The following is a 13,955-nucleotide window of genomic DNA, read 5'->3' as shown; positions in this document are numbered from 1 at the left end:
TCCTCAGGAGGATAGTCGCCAGTAAACAGGAAGCCTTTTACTGGAATATCAGTGGGAGCGGGACCACGTGGATTCTTTTTGACGACTCAGCAAGTTAGCATGTGCGCCCACTTTCCTGCCAGTTTCCTGTTGTGCTTTTCTCCTTTTTTTGTTCTGCGTCGCCAAGGCTGACTTCCTGCTTTTAACCGCAGGGGCAATGGCCGCAAACGGTGCTCAGCTGCAGAGACGTTTTCAAAGTCGCCGCAGCACAATCAACTGCCTGTCAAAGGGCGGAGGAGACAAGAAGACGTTTCCGTTTTCTCAGCAGAATGCAGTGAAAGCGTGGAGCTCTCTGGAGAACCTGGACTCCCCCGAGTGCCCGGCAGGGGAAGAGAAACCCAAACAGCATCATAGCATCAAGGTTAATGTTGGCGGCAAAGTTTTCCACATCCCCAAAAAGTGTGCCATGAAATATCCTCACACTCGCATCGGCTCCCTCGCGGCCAGCACAGACAGAGCCCGACTGATAAGCCTCTGCGATGACTACTCCGTTAAAAACAACGAATTCTTCTTTGACCACGATCCCGCTTTTTTCCACCACATCTGCCATTTTTATGCCAGCGGAGAGCTGTGGGTCATCAGAGAAATGTGCCCGATCAACTTTGAGGAGGAGATTGCATACTGGGGCTTGAGCCTGAAGGACACTACGCGCTGTTGCTGCATGGTGTTTGAGGAGAAGGTGGATGAAATGAAGGACAACCTGAAGGTGGAAAGGGAACTCATGGCCGAGATCGAGGTCAAGTACGACGAGGAGCTCTTCAAGGACATGCTCTTTGGGAAGATTCGAAAAAGCCTATGGAACATGGTGGAGAATCCTTACTCTTCCATTCACGCCAAAGCGTTCAGCGTGGTCTCCAACCTCTTTGTCCTCTTTTCTATTGTGGCAATGTCTCTCAACACGGTGGAGGAGCTTGAAAACTATCGAGTCGGGGGAAAGCCCCACATGGAGTGGGTGGAGATCGTCACCATCGTGTTCTTTGCTTTGGAGTATTTCGCTCGCCTTGCCACCACGCCGAACCTCCACATCTTTTTGAAGAGCGGGCTCAACTTTGTAGACATGGTGGCGGTCATGCCTTATTTCGCGCAGATCGTCCTGGAAGCCGCTGTTGGCTCGGGGGACGGGGACACACGCGAAGACCTCGGGAGCCTGGCCAACGTCAGCAAGTTAAGTCACGCCCTAAAAGTGGTCAAACTGCTGAGGATCTTTCGCATTTTAAAGCTAGCCCGACACTCCACCGGCATGAGGGCCTTTGGCTTCACGCTGCGCCAGTGTTACCAGCAGGCCTCGTGCATATTGCTCTTCATTGCCATGGGAATCTTTACTTTCTCCGCTCTCCTGCATTCGGCCGAGAGGGAGACGGAAGGATCGCCCGTCAGCAGTATTCCATACGCCTGGTGGTGGGCTGCAGTGAGTATAGATAGTGTCAGAGGTGGGCATTTTACTCAATTTTGCTGGTCCGTCATTCGTCAGTCCGTCATTTCTCGTAACAAAGTGAATTGCGATCGTCCGTTCGACAGTTAGTCTGTCAGAAGTCCATCGGTCCGCACAAAAAAAACAACAACAAAAAAAAAAACCCAGAAGTGACGGACTAACGCAGCGTCACTTACGGACACGGTTAGTGCCACCCATACTGATGGATGAAATCCCACCTTTGTCATTCGCCAGTCCGTCATTTTAAAAAGATGTCCCGCCAATCGTCAGCAAAACGAGCTTCCATCGGTGACGGACTGACGGACTGACGGAATGCCCACCTCTGGATACTGTAGCCACACGCCGATAATCATTTAATTCTGCCTTTTGTGAGGCCATCAGATGAAGAGGTCAAATGCTTATCTATCCGACACATCTCCATTGAGGAAAGAGTGAATATAAGCTGCCTTGTAAAGAGCAAGTACTCCAAAAGCGTGAGAGTGAGGGAATGTTCTGCATAGCACCGACATGACAAGCATCCAGTGTCTATTGCTGAATTCATTAGCTGAACGTTATACAATAGTGGCCTCCGCTACGTCGTGCCTCAACCAGCTGTTGTCGACTGGAACAAATAAGCACATCACCCTGAGTAGTCGCCTCCTCCGCTTAGGAAGAAAATTACAGGTGGTGCCGTTTTGTAGCTGCAATTTACAATAGTCACTTTTCCATTAAGTGGTGCAATTCAGTTTGGTTACACCCTTATTTGGTTTGCATTTCCACAGCGGGTATGTAGCTGCTGGTGTATTATCATAGCAAATGGCTTCATAGAGTGTACCCGGTAAAATGTGTGCCAACAAACCCGCAGCGCAGTGTGTAACTCGCCACTGCGTTCAACAAAGACAGTAACAACAAGTAGAAACGTCTTCAAATCCTTCCTCCATCCTTACCCAATTTTATGGGACACTTTTGTTTTCCTCACACAGTCAAAACGAAACTTTTGACTACTCTGACTTCCTCATCCTCCCGTTTTAGGCTAAAGCCAATCCCACCATTCTTTTAGACGCAAGTCCCTGAACTGCAGATGCCTGGCAATGAGGAACTTAGTAAACGGATAAATTAAGAAGCGCTACCTGAGCTCACCCTGCAAGGCCGTGACTGGAACAAGACTTCCAAACAACTGCCTGATGGAAGTGTCACTAGTTCGGCAGCTTGTTAAACAATACCTTAAAGATAAAAACAGGCATTTTTATCAACAATTTAAGTTTCCCCTTAAAGTTTTGCCGCTTCACTCTTATTCCACAAATGCAATATTAATCAGAATGCCGTATTTAGTGGGGATACATAGAACCTAATATTCTAAAGAAAATCTTAGGGTTGACTTCTTAAAGCGGAAATCAACCCTAAACACATTTTTTTCAAGAATATGTTCCCAGCAGGCCCACTAGTTGAAACACGGCATTCTGATTAATATTGCATTTATGGAATATGAGCTAAGCAGCAAAATCCACCTGTTTTTTTCAGCCATCTCAGGGGGCGGCCATTTTGTCATTTCTGTGGACTGAAAATGATGTCATTACCTGAGCCCCGAGTAGTTGTGATGTCATTTTCAGTCCACAGAAATGACAAAATGTCTGCCCCAGAGATGGCCAAAAACAAGTGGATTAACTATTATTCCACAAATGCAATATTAATCACAATGCCTTGTTTCAACTAGTAGGCTTGCATAAAACATATTCTTGCAAAAAATATGTTTGGATTGACTTCCGCTTTAAGTGACTTTTCTGACACCTCTACACTATTACAAAACAAGTGACGAGCAACACATCTAGCACTTTTTTGGTGATGTCATTGAAGACTGCTTGGGGACTCCTAATGAGGATAAGCATTACAGAAAATGGATCGAAGGATGGATTCTTGAGTCAAGCGTTTTAAATGAATCATTTTTATGAGAAGGAAATAATTCGCCCGTTCCTTTTTTTCAATCTTAGGTCAGCATCTCCACTGTGGGCTATGGGGATGTGGTCCCCGTGACGATCCTGGGCCGAATCGTGGCCTTTGGCTGCATCTCCTTCGGAATCATCCTGAATGGAATGCCCATCTCCTTTCTTTTTAACAAATTCTCAGATTACTATGCCAAGCTAAAGGCCCAAGAGTACAACACAATCTCCATCAAACGCCGCTTGCACCTCAGGAGGCGCCTTCGACACAGGATGGAGACGTGTTTTCCCCCCACGAAGGGAGAGGACAGTCGTTCCCAAGCATCCGGTGACATTCCTCATTCAGCCGACGGTTGAGAAGCAAAGTTCAAACTTGAGTTTGTATTAATCAGTGCCTGCACCTGAAAGGAAATATGTGTGATGATGACAATAGTGTATACATAAACAATATATTGATTGTCTTCATACATAAATTACAATGAGAATGAAATACAAGCTACGTGTTAGAAGCATTAAAAAAAATGACTTTGTGGGAAACCCTAACACTTGATAATAGCACTCAACTCTTTCGATAGGTTAATAATTTGTAAGCGAAAATAAATAAATAAAAAAGTTAATTGTTCTAGTTTTAATTTTACCAGGGTTTTCGGATTTGGGTTTTATGCTGCTGATTCCGATCATCCATGAGTGAGATTGGCCAATACAGATTCCAATACCGATCACATGCATTATAGCGGCACATTTTTCAATTTTAGAGCTGCTCGCTAATGATTATTTGAATAATTGATTAATCCGTCAGTTATTTTAGAGTTGATTTGATCAATCAGATTTTTTTTAAACATTTTGTCCAACTTTGTATCCCTTATTATACAAAAAAGCTCATTATGTCAAATTAACATAAAATGAAAATAGTGCCATTCAACATCAATTCCTTGCACACTAAGTTTTAAAAATTAAGATTCAACAAATTTCACTAGATACATTTAAGGATACTTGTACACAAGTAACACTGGTTTCATTATTTATCACACATACATCTATACAATAACCTTAAATATATATAGTGAAATTTGTTGAATCTTAATTTTTGGGAATATGAGTTAAGAAGCAAAATCCACCCCTTTTTAGCCATCTCTGAGGGCGGCCATTTTGTCTTCTGTCGACTGAAAATGACATCACAACTGCTCGAAACGACCAATCACGGCTCAGATTCAGAAAACAGGTCAGCCGTGATTGGTCGTTGTGAGCAGTTGTAACGTTAAAGACCAATCACGGCTGATTTGTTTTCTGTAGCTGAGCCGTGATTGGTGGGTACTTGAGCCTGAGCCCTAGCAACTGTGATGTCATGTTCAGTCGACAGAAGTGACAAAATGGCCGCCCCCTGAGATGGCTGCTTAACTCATATTCCACAGACGCAACATCAATCAGAATGCTGTGTTTCAACTAGTGGGCCTGCATTGAACATATTCTTGAAAAAAAATGTTTTTGGGTTGATTTCCACTTTAAGGCATTTAAAAACTAATAAAAGCACCTTAAAATCAATCCTGAAACACATGGGGAGCCAGTGCAGCAATTTTAAAACTGGTGTAATGTGCTCCTGCCCTCTGGTCCTTGTCAGCACGCGTGCAGCTGAGTTCTGGAGTAATTGTAAGGTGGAGATATTCTTTTTTGGGAAAACCAGAGAGCAGGGCATTACAATAATCTAAATGACAGGGGGAAAAAAGCATGCATCAGTACATGCGTGTTAGCCTGAGAGAGAAACGGGTGGACTCTGGCAATATCCTTAAGATAATAAAAAACTATCTTACATTTTTAATATGAGTTATAAAACTGAGCTCAGAGTCAAAAATGACGCCCAGGTTCTTCACACATTGTGTGGGTTTAAAATCTTGTAGTTTTGGTGAAAGTTTCTCCCTCTGACCTTCAGGGCCGATAACTAAAACCTCAGTTTTGTCCTGGGTGAGCTGTAGGAAATGCTCTGCTCTCCATGACTTAATATCTAAAATGCAATTTAAAAGGGTATCAATAGGTCCTGGAGGTCAACATACTCCATCCTGCTATGTAGTATTTGAACACAGTTTGTTGAATTCATTACTCAATTACACAGACTGAACCTTAGTGTTCTATGACTCTACTACTATCAACTACTGCTAAATACACATATATACTGTAATTTATAACAAAAACAACTGCTAATTATTTTAATACAAATATATACATCATTTCGTATTTGCCAGATTAAAAGTTTATTGTCTTCTGTAATGTTAATGTTTTATATATATATATATATATATATATATATATATATATATATATATATATATATCATTATATATATATATATATATATATATATATATATATCATTATATATATATATATATATATATATATATATATATATATATATATATATATATATATATATATAACCTATAAACCTATTGTTTTTCCCAAAACAACGATTCCCATGGTCATCTAAAAAAAAAACGATCAAAAACATGTCACATTGATGCTATCACTGGTCATAACGTGCCTCAACTGTATCAATATTGTAGCCCACCACACAATCTCAGGAAGTTGCCAGATGGATTGAGCAATAGTGTCATAATGTGTAGTAAGCTCTTGTTGTGCAGCAACTGTTGTCAGTTGCTGTTTTCACTGTTTTCTCTAATGTGCCCTCAACTCAAACATGTTCACCCACAGCCTTTATTGTGGTCTATAAAAATCATTTTAAGGTTTAAAAGGGATCAGAGAGCCGAGACGGTCTCTAACTTTGACTGTTAGCAATCAAAAGCTAATTTGCCTCGACTAGCCGCGGGAGCTAGCGGGAGCCAACAGCCATGGCTGCTTGGCAGCTTTGGTAAAATAACAAAGCATTTGTATCGATAAATGTCCCAAAACTACGATTTTTGTGCCGGCTGCTTTTATATTGTCACAGTTTGAAACGGACAAGAGTAGGAATGTTCAGATGAATTTTAGTGGCAATTAATCAATTTCAGACATTAGGTGACAAACCAAAACAAGGAACAACACGGATAACAATGCTTGCCTCCCTGCGATGACGTAGACAGCTCGTGATGGAAAAAGAAAGAGAACCACGCCCCAAAAGTGGGCGGGCCAATTTGCGGCTTTAGTCATCACAAAAAGCCCATAAATCACTACAGATTCTTTTAGGGGGGTGAATTTTAGTGCTGACATGATTTTTTCATACAGACCTATTATATAAGTGTTGATGTTCAGCCCAATCAAGTGTCACTTTAAGTTTGTCCTCTTTCTTCATTACGCAAATAAAGTTGTCCCGTTTTTATGCTCCACAGTTGTGTGGACTCAAGTGAAACACTTTTTCACTTGGTGGCAATTGGTGTGTTTCCTTGCCCCTATTCTTAGAACTGCTCTGTGATGACAAGTGTGTGCTGTGTGGTATAAAGAAGTCACAGACACATTCCAGAATCATGTACAGTATATGACTAAAATGTACACAGAAAACAATGCTGAAATTATAAGTAAGTACATGTAAGTAGATTATATAGTCGAAAGTGAATTTTGTATCTACGAAATAAAATAAAGTGAAGTATACGATGAGAATGGTTGGATGATGTGTTTGACAGTTAACTGGCCCCGCCCATTCAGCGGTTAACAGCTTGTAGCTGTACTTTACCCGGCTGTCCTTCAGCAGACGCACACACACACGCGCGCACAAAGAAACACACGCGTACACGCTTAGGAGGCTCCCTCATAAAGTAAGTGCACTCATCCATTTCTCTTTCTAACCATTTATCAAAATTATTTAATTGCGGAATCTGTTGACCACGTTTTTTTTTTAGGGTTTTTTTCTCCCAAAAACTGCGACACTAAGGGTTTTTTTTTCTTCAATGTCGGCGTGTGAAGGAAAACGTGTAGTTCTTTCCAATTCGAAGAAACTTGGTCCAAATTAAAAGTGATCAGTGGCGTGCACAGATATAGACGTCGGGTGGTGCTGAACCACTTGCCCCTCTGCCCTCTCAAAAAAGTGCCCTTTGGAATGTTTTTTGTAAAAAAAAAAAAAAAAAATTACTGAGGTCAATGTCGACACCATCTTTTAGAAAAGATGCAAGATTACACGTGTGAAAATAATGCTCCGATATGCGCCCCCTCCACGTACACGCCCAACCTCTGTCGCTCTCTCTTCTTTATCAAGTGAACGCAGCCGCTCAGTGAGCGAGAAAACGTTGTCTTGACTCGATAATCACGAGTTAGGGACCGTCCACATATTTTATGTTCGAGGGTGTCATAAAATGACAAAAATATTCACCAAAAATCAGTTAATAAACATTTTGCCATTCTGATTGCTGTAGTAGAGGCCAAAGGGAGGCATCTAACTACTACTACACTTCAAATGTTCATGATATAGGTCATTTTGGGACAAGTTGGAGCCAATTCAAGCATGAATATAGTGCTAAATTGACAAAAATATTCACCAAGAATCAGTTAATTTACATTTTGTCTGTCTGCTGTAGTAGATGCCAAAGGGGGGCATCTAAAGGCTACACCTCAATTTTTCGTGATATAGGTCATTTTGGAGAAGTTGGAGCCAATTCAAGGACCAATATCAAACTATTGGAAAAAATATTCACCAAATCAGAATGAGAAAAGGTGTTTCGCCTGATTTTCTATGAACATTTGTGTCAATTTAGCACTATACTCATGCTTGAATTGGCCCCAACGTCTCCGAAATGACCTATGACGAGTGTAAATGCTTTTAAATCCCGGTTAAAAACTTTTCTTTTTCCTCATACCTTTGATTAAGGTCCTCTAGACAATTTAAAATCTTTTTTTCCTTTTATATACTGTATTTTAGAAACTCACTTTTATTTCTTTACTTTTAAAATGTTTGTAAAGTTTTCTGCTAATGTGCCTAAATGTTGTCAGCGTACATTCTAGTAGTTTTGTTGGCTGCTTTTGTTTTCTCTCATGGAAGCTCGAGGGATCGTGGCTCTAGCCACCGGAAATGGCGTAGATATAGCTAAACCGCTCGCTACACTATAGACTGTACAATTTCCATGCGCTACAAACACAGCGCATTCAATGGCGAGCGATGTTTTTGAATGAGAGGATTATGCAACACACGAGCCGACAGAAGGGGGCGTTATTAGACCGTTCATGATTAGTAGTCACTGAATCCTCCGGCTACTGTGACATCACATCTCCGGAAAAAGATGAGGGGGCACGAGATTCAAACGGCAGACGACACGTTCTGAATTGTATTTAGTGATTAAACTGCTGTCTACCAATGACCTAATAACATTTGCACATGACAGTTATGCATTGTAAAGGTGGTTCTAGAGGGATACAGAAAGGACCTGACCCTGACCTTTAAGTGTTAAAGAGGAAGTCAACCCAAACATATTTTTTCAAGAATATGTTCAATGCAGGCCCACTAGTTGAAACATGGCATTCTGATTAATATTGTGTTTGTGGAATGAGTTAAGCAGCAAAATCTAGCTATCTCGGGGGCGGCCATTTTGTCACTTCTGTCAACTGAAAATGACATCGCAGTTGCTCAGGGCTTTGATAACGCCCAATCATGGCTCAGCTTCAGAAAACAGGTGACCTGTGATTGGTCATTACCTGAGCCCTAGCAACTGTGATGTGTTTGGGTTGACCTCCACTTTAAAGTGTACAAGAGCAGCCAACCGGACAAAAAGTGAGGCTTCAGGAGAACTCACTTAATTCCCTTTTTATTTTTTTTAAACAAATGAGAAAGTTAAGGCAAGTTCAAGTTGTAAAAAATAAGTGTTGTGCGTCGTGTGATGAGATAAAAAGAACGAGAAGAGCATAAGTCTGCCTTAGAAACTGTACAAATGAAATTGTATTGTATTGTATTTTGATGTCATTTTCGGTCGATTGCACGGGTCGATTTTACTGCTTAAACAAACGAAATATTAATCAGAATGCCATGTATAGACTAGTAGGGCTGCATAGAACATATTGTTATGAAGAAAATGTTTAGGTTGACTTCAACTTTAAATAATCACATCCACTCACACATTACTTTTTGACTAAAGCATAATTATAGGCGTTTCCATCTGCTGTTGTGGGTTTAATCACCCCAAGTGCGTTGTTGTGACGTCAGAAATGAGTGCGCCATCATTTGGGGTTTCTATTTGTTCATTTGTGTTTTTATTGGCTGTTAGCAGTGGAGCTCAGGATTTTCTCATGTTGGGAAACAGGATGAGGTCAGTATCATGCCAAGGCGTGTATGTTTTCCAGTCGTTTCACAAGCCTCAGTATAATGAGTAGTGAAACTTTCTAATGAAATTGGCACCTTCTGTAAAATGTAAGACAACACAAATCCTTTCCAACCTGTATTCAATCGGAATACACCCCTCGAGGGCCGGTAACCTGGATGTTTTCTCTGCTCCAACGCACCTGATTCAAATGATCAGGATCGTTACCCAGCTTCTGCAGAGCTAGCTGATGAGCTGATCATTTGAATCAGGTGTGTCGGAGCAGAGAGACCTGGATTTTCCCACCTCTGCTCTAAATTGTACAGGTTGAAAAGGATTTTCAAAGCATTGTACTGGACTGTATTCGGCCTTTAGTCATGTTTTACACAACGTCCCAACTTCGTTGGAATTTCCATTCCAATGACTAAATACCTTCCACCACGCATGCAACTTATTCCACCTATAAGAAGGAGACATGGCAACGAGTCATTACTTTCCATCCCACACCCACTGCGCCAGCTGCAAGCCTTCTCGTCGCCAGGTCACTTCATGTCTGCTCTATAGTTCACGTCAGCACCTCTCATTTAAAAGTATGGCTGAGAGTGGCCAGCTCCACTTCTTTTTTTTCGAGGGGGGGGGGATTGGAGCATTTAGTAAAGTTTTCTCAAGTGGGCTCAAAATGTTGTACTTTATGTGGGGTTGACACACAATGTATGATGGAAATCTCAGTATTCTACATTGTGCATCTAAATGAAGAGTGAAAACAAGTTATCTTACATGTTAAAAAACACTTGTGAAATGGTAACAAGGCTCCTGATCTTTATATTGGACTATCATGTCCACTTAGCATTTTCAGTGCTTGGTGTACAACACGGCCGTTTTCACATCTTTTCTCACTTTTTTTTTTTCTCAGCAGAGTTCCGAGGATGATTCGCTTGAGACTTGGGACATACTTGCTGCTTGGAATTTTGAGTGTGTTTATCATCCCTCTCCTTCTGGATCATATTGACAAAAAGATCATTCGCCTCCAAGCAAAAATGAAGAACGATCGCAATGGCGTAATGGAGCCGGTCAACCAGACCAAAACCTTCTGGCCGAGCCCAGTTTGCCATCAAAACATGTCTATAGCCAACATGTCAGATTTTGCCACTCTCCCAGCTAACATTAAAGATTTTCTGTACTATCGGCACTGTCGCCACTTCCCCATGTTACTGGACCTTCCCGATAAATGTGGCGGAGTTCATGAGTCAGCGGACGTTTTCCTCCTATTGGTCATTAAAAGCTCTCCTGCGAACTACGAGCGCCGAGAGGTGCTGCGCAAGACCTGGGCGAAGGAGAGATTGCACAATGGGGTTTGGATCAAAAGGGTCTTCGTCTTGGGTACGACGAATCAAGGCTTTGAGAAGATGAGGCTGAACAAGCTCCTCCAAGCAGAGCAGCGCGAGTACCAAGACATTCTTCAGTGGGACTTTACGGACTCCTTCTACAACCTCACCTTGAAGCAAGTGCTTTTCCTGCAATGGATGGAAAGAAACTGTCCGAACGCTCGCTTTTTGTTGAATGGTGACGATGATGTTTTTGCCAACACAGTCAATATGGTGGACTTCCTCCAGAGCCTTAAAGACAACGATGGACGCAAACACCTCTTCACCGGGCATCTGATATACAATGTAGGGCCCATTAGGTCACCTGGGAGCAAGTATTACATCCCCGTTCAGGTGCATGAGTCAAACTTATATCCCCCCTACTGTGGGGGCGGTGGCTTCTTGCTGTCAGGCTACACTGCTTTAGTCATACACAAGATGTCCCATTCCATCACCATTCTTCCCATCGATGACGTTTACATGGGGATGTGTCTTGCTAAAGCAGGGCTTGCACCAAGCTCGCACATGGGGGTGAAGACAGCAGGACTGGACATCCCCGCCAGCAATATAGACGCATATGACCCTTGCTACTTTAAAGATCAGCTGCTGGTCCACCGGTTCCTCCCAGCTCAGATGTACCTCATGTGGCATAGAATACACGAGCGCGCTCTCAAATGCGGTTCCTCAAATGGGTAGAGACTTAAGTCAACTGCGACTCCCAGGTGAAAAGCACATTGCTCTCGTGTCCTGGATTCAAGTGCAGCGCAGGCACGCTCCTCTGCGCCTTCTTGGTTTGAGCAGAGCTTTGCACTTTGGCGAGGCTGACGGTCGGTCACACCCACTACGCAGGACGCATCTTGTGTGGATGAGAAGCTGTCACCAGGTCAGCTTGTTCTCATGGAAAACGACTACGTTTACATGCAGTCAATATTCGGGTAAAGGTCAAAATTCCGATTTCTGAAACATTCGGAAAAACCTTTTTACAGGCGTGAGGGGACCTCATGAGGTAAGCCCACGTTTGAAAATAACCCGATTGAAACGGCGACACACGGACGCAAATAGACGTCATTTCCGCATGTTACTTGCTACCGTCAATAAAACACATTATAGTCGTGTCACTCACCACAAGAGTAAAGCAGTCGGTTTCCTCCGCGTTCCATGATTGTTTACCTCTCGGCTTGTGTGTTTCCGGCGAGTTGCACGCCAGATATGCAGACTTATACCCAGAGCTGGGCATCGTCCCTCCGTCCCCGGTTTGCGTCCTGCATATTCAATCGACCCGCGAGTCAGCCAACCGGCGTCGAGAACGGACTTTACCCATATCGCGTCACATGCAGGTGCCGCACTCCTGACGCGCGGTCGAGTAAGGAAACAATGAAAAATAAAAGTGTGCGGTGTAGTCTATTGTTACAAACTCAATGCCATTGTGCTAACTGTGCATCATCGTATGATCTTAGAATTATTTTTTAAATTTAAATTTTATTTAAAGTTAAGATAATGTATGATTTTGTAAAAAGTTGTAATACTGGCTCAGGGTTTCTAAGGTTGTATGATCTGTGGTTTAAGATAATGTTGTTCATAATGTTCTTCACTGTGATTTGCAATCAAAACAGAGGGCTCTGTACTCACTACTTGGGCGAAAATTGTATATATATTTTTTTCATTTTCTGTTGTCTTATATTAGGACTCTGCACGTAGAAGTCACAGTTGCACTTCATCTGCCATTGCTTTTGCTCCACAGAGTTGTATGTAAATATCTATTTAAGTCTGTTGATTAATAAATACAAATATTTTGAAACTGTGTACTGTGCTTCAAATTTCCACAATCTCCAGTAGAGTTTAAAAAAACTCTGAAAGACTTAATTAATCACTTTTGGGGGTTATGTAAAGCCATACCATGGGTAAGTTCATTTAAAAAAAAGTTAGCCAGACTAACTCCTGTGGCAAAAAAACAGGAAAACGTGTTTGACACTGTATTTAGCCATAACAGTTATTTATTTAATTTTAAATAAATAAATACATGGAAGGATGTAAACAGCTTTCATTGTCTTATCTTATAAATACATGTTTGTTATCTCAAGACTGTGGTTTGGCTAATAAAAAAGAAGGCGTGAGTTGTAAACTGAGGTACAATAATTTTTCCCACAATAGACTGAAAAAGCTTTTACGACAAGCAACTGTTACAAATTACCTTTGTAAGTAACCAACATCAAGGATTTCTTGTGAATTGTGAATATATTATGGAAAAGCAACTTTTGAATCGATGCATTGCTTTATGTGTTCGCTACTGTCTACCGGTACCGTGATAAAGTGCCTTTCATAAGGGCCCATCGCTCCGCCCCCTGCCTTTAGCAGATAGAAACGTCATTCCAAAAGAATTTGAGAGCTTAGACATGTGGCTTTGACACAGGAATACAATAAAGAAATCATTAATCAGTGAATAGTTAGAACAAATTAAAATACTGGCAACCTTTGGTTACGTTTGAATCATTTAAATTAAGCAGAGCTATGTGACAGATCGGTCTGTCTATCCGCCTATGACGGACGCGTATTATGTAGGCGATAAACGATAGACAGGAAACTTAAAAAAATAGACGGACTAAAACCTAGTCTAAAGCCCATTTTATTCCGTCTATGTAATCATTTATCGTTTAAAATGTTAAGTGGACCGTCCTATAGGCGATTACTATTTGGTCCTACCGGCCAAAATTGATGAACTGATGTGATGTATGTTATTTTTAATTGATTATTTATATACTTATATACTTATACTTATGATTTTTCCCACTCCCTTTTGAACATGTTAATTCACCATTGACTGTAAAATGTGTTTTTGGTTTTGTTTTGCTCTTGAACAGCCTTGATGATGTGTTTTTTTATTTTTTTTTATTTTACTATTATTATTATTGAATAATAATATTATTATTTAATAATAATCATTTTTCTTCTTGATGATGCCTTCTGTTGTCTACATCTACATCTACATTCATTCATT

The 13,955-nt window shown here is 41.4% G+C and overlaps 2 protein-coding genes across 7 annotated transcripts; both read left to right on the top strand.

Moving 5' to 3' along the window:
• Positions 1-4,004, top strand: LOC147138168 (potassium voltage-gated channel subfamily V member 2-like). Of its 2 annotated transcripts, none has more exons than XM_086047818.1 (2): positions 1-1,447; positions 3,439-4,004. In XM_086047818.1, exons 1-2 carry the CDS (start codon positions 197-199, stop codon positions 3,742-3,744), a joined length of 1,557 nt encoding a protein of 518 aa, XP_085903944.1. In that variant the 5' UTR covers positions 1-196; the 3' UTR covers positions 3,745-4,004. The 2 variants fall into 2 exon arrangements, with proteins under 2 accessions (XP_085903944.1, XP_085903945.1); XM_086047819.1 differs by having other exon boundaries at positions 1-1,469; positions 3,439-3,710.
• A 3,058-nt stretch (positions 4,005-7,062) lies between these two features.
• On the top strand, positions 7,063-12,758 carry LOC147138167 (N-acetyllactosaminide beta-1,3-N-acetylglucosaminyltransferase 3-like). Of its 5 annotated transcripts, none has more exons than XM_086048517.1 (2): positions 7,063-7,130; positions 10,513-12,758. In XM_086048517.1, the coding sequence occupies exon 2, from the start codon at positions 10,523-10,525 to the stop codon at positions 11,654-11,656; it is 1,134 nt and encodes a 377-aa protein (XP_085904643.1). In that variant the 5' UTR covers positions 7,063-7,130; positions 10,513-10,522; the 3' UTR covers positions 11,657-12,758. The 5 variants fall into 5 exon arrangements, with proteins under 5 accessions (XP_085904643.1, XP_085904642.1, XP_085904644.1 ...); XM_086048516.1 differs by having other exon boundaries at positions 7,064-7,130; positions 10,510-12,758; XM_086048518.1 differs by lacking the exon at positions 7,063-7,130 and adding an exon at positions 10,099-10,186 and having other exon boundaries at positions 10,510-12,758.
• Positions 12,759-13,955: the final 1,197 nt, after the last annotated feature.

This window comes from Filicampus tigris, chromosome 12, assembly GCF_054856515.1.
Source record: "Filicampus tigris isolate MCC_2025a chromosome 12, RoL_Ftig_1.0, whole genome shotgun sequence".
Classification (NCBI taxonomy): domain Eukaryota; kingdom Metazoa; phylum Chordata; class Actinopteri; order Syngnathiformes; family Syngnathidae; genus Filicampus; species Filicampus tigris.
The sequence above is the reverse complement of the archived record's forward strand: the minus strand, read 5'-3'. Positions and strand labels throughout refer to the sequence as shown.